Here is a 7,568-nt window from a genome sequence, read left to right as displayed (position 1 = left end):
AAAAAGCATTACCAGCACCTCAGTAACCCACCACATTCCTCTCACAAATTATACCCTATTCTTTCTCTCATAATTATCCCAACCTTTTAAAAAAATGAATTTTAAATTTCTATATATTTTTATGCTTTATGTCTCTTGTAGATATATAGAGTGATTTTGTTGTAAATTTAGTTGATCACCTCTGACTTTTAACTGGAGGGTTCAGTATGTTTACATTCATAATGACTATTGATAAGGTCAGACTTATTTCTGCTGTCTTTGTGCCTGCTATTCATCTTACTTTTTTATATCTCTTTAAATATATTTTTGGTTTGTTGTTGTTGTTCAGTTGCTAAGTCGTGTCTCACTCTTTGCGACCCTGTGAATTGCAGCAGGCCAGGCTTCCCTTCACTATCTCCCAGAGTTTGCTCAAATGTATCCATTGAATCAGTGATGCCATCCAACCATCTCCTCCTCTGTTGCTCCCTTCTCCTCTTGCCCTCAATCTTTCCCAGGATCAGGGTCTTTTGCACTGAATCAGCTTTTCACATCAGGTGGCCAAAGCATTGAAGCTTCACCTTGAGCATCAGTCCTTCCAATGAATATTCAGGGTTGATTTCCTTTAGGATTGAGTGGTTTGATCTCCTTGCTGTCTAAGGGACTCTCAAGAGTCTTTTCCAGCACCACAAATTGAAAGCATCAGTTCTTCAGCACTCAGCCTTCTTTATGATCCTTTTTTAAATACTCATTTCCTGTTTGAGTTCATGTTCTCTTTATACACATTCATATATGAATGCTTTGCATTCAAAATGGGATAATTCCAGTATCTGAAGTTGTTGGGATTCTAAATCTTTTACCCGTAGCATTTTATTTTTCATGACACTGTTTCTGTTTGTGTTTTATATATATATATATATAGTGTGTGTGTGTGTGTTTTGTTACTGCTGTAAATCAGTTTCTTGGTTTTGAGTTTTATAAATTTTGTCAAGTTTACTCCAGACCTATTTGAGGACAGGCTTGTAGTTGCTTACCTGTGGAGACTCAGGTTTGATTCCTGGGTCGGGAGATCCCCTGGCGGACGGCATGGCAGCCCACTCCAGTATTCTTGCCTGGAGAATCCCATGGACAGAGGAGCTTGGTGGACTACAGTCCATGGGATCGCATAGAGTTGGACACAACTGACTGACTCACACTTTCACTTGTAGTTGCAAATCCTCGCCAAAGACCATTATCATTACAATTATTTTTCTTCTTGTAGATGTTCCCTCGTAACCTCTCTTTGCTGGCAAATTATTTCTTTTCCAGCCTGCTAACAGGGGTCCTTTAAGGATTCCTACTTAATGGAGGCATTTCATGTTCAGCTCCCTTAAGATACCATCTCCCATTCATTGAGTTGTTGTATTTGCCTTTAGGGCTACCCAGGGTTTTTAACTTCCTTTTACAGAGTTGATTTCAATTTGCTGTTGCTTTTGATGAGTGAGGTGGGAAGTAGAAGATTATTTCTTAGGGATTCCCTTTTCATTCTGTCAAACTTCAAATGAAGTGAAAGTGAAAATTGGTCAGTTGTGTCTGACTCTTTGTGACCCCATGGTCTGTAGTCCATGGAATTCTCCTGGCCAGAATACGGGCCTTTCCCTTTCCCTTCTCCAGGAGATCTTACCAGCCCAGGGATTGAACCTGGGTCTCCCACATTGCAGGCGGATTCTTTACTAGCTGAGTCACAAGGGAAGCCTAAGAGTGCATTAAAAGGTATGTTTATGAAAATTTAGTTAGAGGGATTTCTAAGAGCATTGGAGAAAAGTGGGATATAAAACTATTTGTGTGATCCCCATATTATTTAGAAGACAGGAAGAAAAAGCAGATCGGTAAGTGACAATTGGTGGCAGAGTGATAGAAGTTTATTATTGATATTTTAAAGACTTGTATTCAAATTCTACAATAGAAAAAAATTGAGACAGATACTGTTAAACTAGAAAGTATCCCCTTTGGGAAGTCAAAAACATAGAAAACTTATACTTATCAGCTAGAGGAAAAGTTACTTAGAGTGAAATAAGTGAAATAATGTCATGAAACACACTAGCATCTGGTGCTCACTTCATACCAGCCGCTGTGCTGCACGCTGGGCTTGAGGGTTAACTTGACCAAAGTCCAGCTGCTTGCAAGCACCAGAGCTTTTGTTGTAACTTAGGTGTTCTGGTGTCAGCTCCACCTTTATCACTATTTTACCCGGTCCCCTGAGCCAGATACCTTAGATTTTCTGTACCACTCTCTTGATTTTGGTTTACTATCACGATGTGGTGGCAAGGGAACAGGGTGCCCCAAGAAGGTAGGAGGTAGAATTATTGTACTACAATAAATTGTTTAGTATTAAAGAGACTGGATACAGTTGTTTCACAAAAAGATATATTTTCATATGACTATTTACATTTTTCATATTTAGTTAGAGAATATCATACAACTGATATCTTCAGTTTCATGCTTTTAAACTCTTCTATTTACACTTATCTGACATGGAATTAAAACTGAAATGGTCATATACCTCAGTAATAGAAAGCAACCAGTCAATATAGCTGGGTCTTCACTTAAATTTGCTGATCAACATTAGCAACAGTTACCTTAATAAATTATCATTTATTTTAAAATCAGTAGTAATTTTAAACAGTTCATAAATAAGTATGCTCTGTGCAATTTACATGTTTAATATCCTGTGGATACTAAAAGCTGTATATTGTCAGATTTGCACATTATTACTTTATCAAATGATAAGCTTTCTCAGAGGACAAAGTGGATAAGCTTGAAATTATATCCTAAGCTTCTCTGGAGAGTTATCAAAACTCCATCTGCTTTACAGGAGGAGGTTCCAGTTTACGTGAGAGGGCAGTTAAAATCTGATTGAATTTTTCATATCTCTCTGTCTGATTGACTTGTGCACCTTTGCTGCCCCATAGCAATCTCATTTGGAATTCAGTCTTGAAGACTTCACTCATTTCTTCATCTGGTTGAAAACCTAATAAAAACAAAACCATAAAAACTTCAGTTCTGCTTGAAACAGTGTTGAAAATAGACTGAAAACTTGCTCGTTTAGAGTAGGATCAAAATGAACATCTCTCAGAACTTAAAAAATGCCCTCAAGGGAAAATACAGGATCTTTCTATATAAGGAAGGGGAGAACACCCCCCACCCCCAAGGACCTGAGCAACTTCAAAGAAAGAATAACTAAGTCACTAAGATATGACAGAATAAAATTTGTGTGCGCAAGCCACCATGGTTTTAGTGCAGGAGTGTTCAAAGTATTTTTTTTTTAAAGCTTTTATCATTTACTTGTCATGATTCACCCTTTTTTTAGCTGCACAGTTTATAGAGTTGTGTAAACATCACACCACTTTAGAACCCTAGAAAATCCCTAGTACCTCTTCTCAGTCAATCCCTGAACCTACCCCACACCATTAATCTGCTTTTCATTGCTATTTTGCCTTTTCTAGAAATTTGATATTATTCCATATTGTTGCCTGTTAATAATTCCTTTTCATTGCTGAGTAGTATTCAGTTATATGGATATACTGCATTTTGTTTACCGAGTGGTAAGACATTTGGATTGTTTCCAGTTTCTGGCTGTTACAAATAATGCGAACATCTGTGATTAAGTCTTAGCATGGACATGTGTTTTCATATCTTTGGAAGTACTGGGTCATATGGTAAATATGTTTACTTTAAAGAAACTGTCAAACTCTTTTCCAAAATGTCTATACTGTCTTATATTCTCATCAGTAACATAATGAAGAGTGCAGTTGTGAACTCTGTTGTCATTCTAGATGGTGGTGGTGGCAGCTCACTGTGGTTTAATCTTATATTTCTGTAATAACTAATGCTTTGAACATTTTTCCATATAGATATCTGTCATTGTATATCCTCTCTGGTATATTGTCTATTCAAGTCTTTTCTTCTCATTGAGTTGTAAGAATATATTCTAGATAATAAGCCCTTTATCAGATGTATGTTTGCCAGATACTTTCTTCTAGTCTGTAGTGTGCCTTTTTACTTCCTTAATGATGTCTTTCAAAGAGCAAAATGTAAAATTTTGATTTATCAGTGTTTTATGGTTCATGCTTTTTATGTCTTAAGAAATTTTGCCAGACACAAGGAATTTCTGTGTTTTTTCATAGAAGCTTTACAGTTTAGCTCTTAGTGTAAAGAGCTCTGAGTGTATTCTTTGAGGTAAAATTGAAAATTTCTTTGCATGACATTCAATAGTTCTAGCACATTTGTTGAAAGATTACTTTATCCAGTGAATTACCTTGCCACCTTTGTCAAGAAACAGTTAACAATCATATGTTTGGGCCCATTTCTTAACTCTCTTTTCTGTGTAAGAGATCTGTTCTACTTATGGCCAAGGATGCTCTCAGTCAAGCTCTATGAGAGCAGGGGAAACCTCTAGCTTGAGTCATACAGACAGATGTTTCTCATCCTTGATTACTGCTGGAGTAGTTGGCTCTGTCATTAAATACAGTCCCAGCATCTGAATCATAGTCTCTTGGGTGGTGGAGAGGATAACAGAAGCCTTCTATTTCATTCTTCCATGTGATGCCAAAATATCTTTGGCAGATAAGCAACTGGAGGCCAGATGACAACTTCCATTCATTCAGTTAATCTGCTTTAAGCCCCTCTCCTGGGCAGGGTACTGGGGTATGTTGGTGAGCAAATTTCTGCCCTTACTGGGTTCACAGTTAATTCCAGCAATAAGAACTTGCTGTGAAAACCTGTAGCAGGATCAGCTGAGAAGTATCAAATACCTTTAAGGTGATTTGCTGTAAAACAGCTTAAAACATACTTTTCTCAAAATCCACTCTGATATATTGGCTTAGAACATCTAATGTAATATACTTATTGGTTTTGTATAAGCAGGCATTCTAATAATATCTACTGACTTGAATTATATATGCTTTTATTGTTTGAGCCACCAGGGGAGCTCTTATAATTAGCATCTGAGTCCTATACTGCCAACCCTGCTGGACTTTCTGAGGAAAAGAAACACGTATGTATTGCTTATACCTATAGCAGACATAGTGCAAGTTGTTTAGCCCCAAATTCTGTTTCTGAATTAACAACTTTGTTTTAGGTCAAAATAATAGACCTCTCCTGCCCCATATAGTTCTTAACCTTCTGGATCAAACTGTAGGTCCTTGAAGAGTTTTAAAAATTATACAGGGGTGAAGAGACAAGGCCCTTTTTCTTGTACTCACTTTTCAGCCCTCCAGCCTTCCTGCACAAAGATGCCAGGCTAAAAACAAATCTAACCATGTGATGACATCTTCTTATATTTAAAACCCTTCACTGGCTCTTCCTCAGCCACAGTCCTACATGGAAGGCCTTCCCACCTCTATCCCACTCTTTAGCCTAGCTGGCCACTCCTGAAGACACATGTCGCACTAACCCAAACCCAAGTTTGGATGTACTTGTGGTTTGTGCTTTTCTCCAAACTCTCAATCTCACAGCCTTGGCTTACGGCGGACCCTTTGATGCCAAGAGCAGAGGAGCTCATGTCCCAGTGTGTCTGGGAAGAAACAAGAATATAGATAAGTCCAATAGAACCCCAACTCCTCATGTGGGCCCATCACGTTTTCTAATAATGATTATTAGTGGTACTAATGGTAAACAAACTGACAGATTCTTTCTTGATCCTTTCTCTGTTTTCTTATACCACTGACACAAAAGAAGAGAGAAGCAGGATCCTTAAGTCAGGGAGGAATTAAGAGTAAGTAATACAAGAAATGGAATTCCCAGGTCTTAATCTTTCCTACTTGGTCTTTTTCTAATTGAGAGCATCGATGCTGTTTTCATTCCTTCATTCCAGTTACTGTGCAGAGTAGAGAGCAGCTCTTACCTGCCAGGATCCTCTCAGCATTCATCCGGTAGCTGTCTGCAGCTTCCGCCATGAGTCGGGCCGTTGCCAGATGGTTCAGCATAATCTCACAGCTTTCATCGTTTTTTTCCCACATGTCAGTTCCTTCAAAAGTGACAGCCTCGCGCTCCATTAAGGTCACAAGAGGCATCAGCAGTGGGACTGATACATTGTTTGGGGGAACACATGTGGACTCTGAAAAACAGGGGCAGGGATAAAGTTCTCCACATCATGTTTTTTTTCCCCAAGTTAAATGCAGAGAGTTTCAGTTGAAGATGGCAATGTAGGAGAGTCCTGGGCTTACTGCCTTCTGTGGACACAGTGAATCTATGGCTAAGTATGGAACAACTTCCGCTGGAAAAAATCCTAAAGACTGCATTGTGCAAATTAGAGAAGACCCACATAAAAGCAGGTAAGAGGGGCTAGGAGACTATCACACTATAAACCCTCCCCTGGGGCAGTGACCCACAGTCAGGAGGGAACTCAAAACCTGGAGCTTCAACCTGAGGAGCAAAGGGCTTGAACCCCACATGTAGCACCCCAACTTTTAAGATCAGCACCTGAGATACAAACCCCCCAAACATCTAACTTTGAAACTCAACACTGTACCTCTCTATAAGACCCCAAGGCTATAATTGTCTGAGAAACAGGTCTTAAAGGGCTTACAAGCTTGAATTCACCTAATCCAGAGCTTGGTACAGAGGCAGCCAATTGAGAGGTGCCTAGATATTATGCAAATTAGGCTCATTTGCCAATATTAAAGTTTTAGCCTGAAAGAAGGGCTTAGGAGGCCCTCAGCAAATGAAAGCTGATAAATGATGCAGTCTTTGTGTGTGCTCTCTGCCTTGCTCCAGCTCCTTGATATATCCTAGAAAAGAGGTTATGCCTTTGTCCAGCTACCTCTAGAACACTATACATTGCCTAGCTCTGATGGCCAAAGGGGCTTATGCCCATGGATCCTATAGGACTGTAACCTTTATAATGCCACAAGAAAAGAAAATTATAGGTCAGTATTTGCAAACTGAATTCAACAATACATTAAAAGGATCATATGGATTGATCAAGTGGGATTTATTCCAGGGAAACAAGGATGGCTCAATATTCACAAATCAGCATGACATACTGTGTTAATAAGATGAAAGAAAAATAATTTGATCTTAATAGATGCAGAAAAATCATTTGACAAAATCTGACATCCATTTATGGTAAAAAAAAAATTCCCAACAAACTGTATATAGAGGGAATGTACAACAACATAATGCAGCCACATATAACAAGCCCATAGCTAACATCATATTTGAAAAGCTAAAAACTTTCCATCTAAGAACAGGAATAAAAGGATGCCAATTCACCACTTCTGTTCACACCATACACAAAAATAAACTCATATAGACACAATACCATAAAACTCTGAGACAAGAATATAGGCAAAACATTCTCTGGCATAAATCATAGCAGTCTTACCTTAAATCAGTCTCCCAAGGTAGTAAAAATAAAAGCAAAAATAAAGGGGACCTCATTAAACATGTTTTTGCAAAGGAAACCATAAACAAAATGAAAAGACAACCAACAGATGGGAGAAAATATTTGCAAACAATGTAACTGACAAGGGCTTAATTTTGAAAATATACAAACAGCTCATACAATTAGCAAAAAAACAAATAGCCCCCTGAAAAAATAGGCAGACGGC

The 7,568-nt window shown here is 38.4% G+C and overlaps 1 protein-coding gene across 5 annotated transcripts in view; it reads right to left on the bottom strand.

The window, feature by feature from the left end:
- Positions 1 to 2,368: 2,368 nt before the first annotated feature.
- BCAR3 (BCAR3 adaptor protein, NSP family member) overlaps positions 2,369 to 7,568 on the bottom strand; it is a 218,909-nt gene continuing 213,709 nt past the window's right edge. For all 5 annotated transcript variants that reach the window (XM_043460603.1, XM_043460604.1, XM_043460602.1 and 2 more), the window contains 2 exons: positions 5,861 to 6,073; positions 2,369 to 2,986 (listed from right to left, as the gene is read on the bottom strand). In XM_043460603.1, the coding sequence (XP_043316538.1) occupies positions 2,808 to 2,986; positions 5,861 to 6,073 (392 nt within the window). In that variant the 3' untranslated portion in view covers positions 2,369 to 2,807. The remainder of the gene's footprint in view (positions 2,987 to 5,860; positions 6,074 to 7,568) is intronic.

This window comes from Cervus canadensis, chromosome 2 (assembly GCF_019320065.1).
Source record: "Cervus canadensis isolate Bull #8, Minnesota chromosome 2, ASM1932006v1, whole genome shotgun sequence".
Classification (NCBI taxonomy): Eukaryota; Metazoa; Chordata; class Mammalia; order Artiodactyla; family Cervidae; genus Cervus; species Cervus canadensis.
Note: the sequence above shows the minus strand (reverse complement) of the source record. Positions and strands in the feature narration are given on the sequence as shown.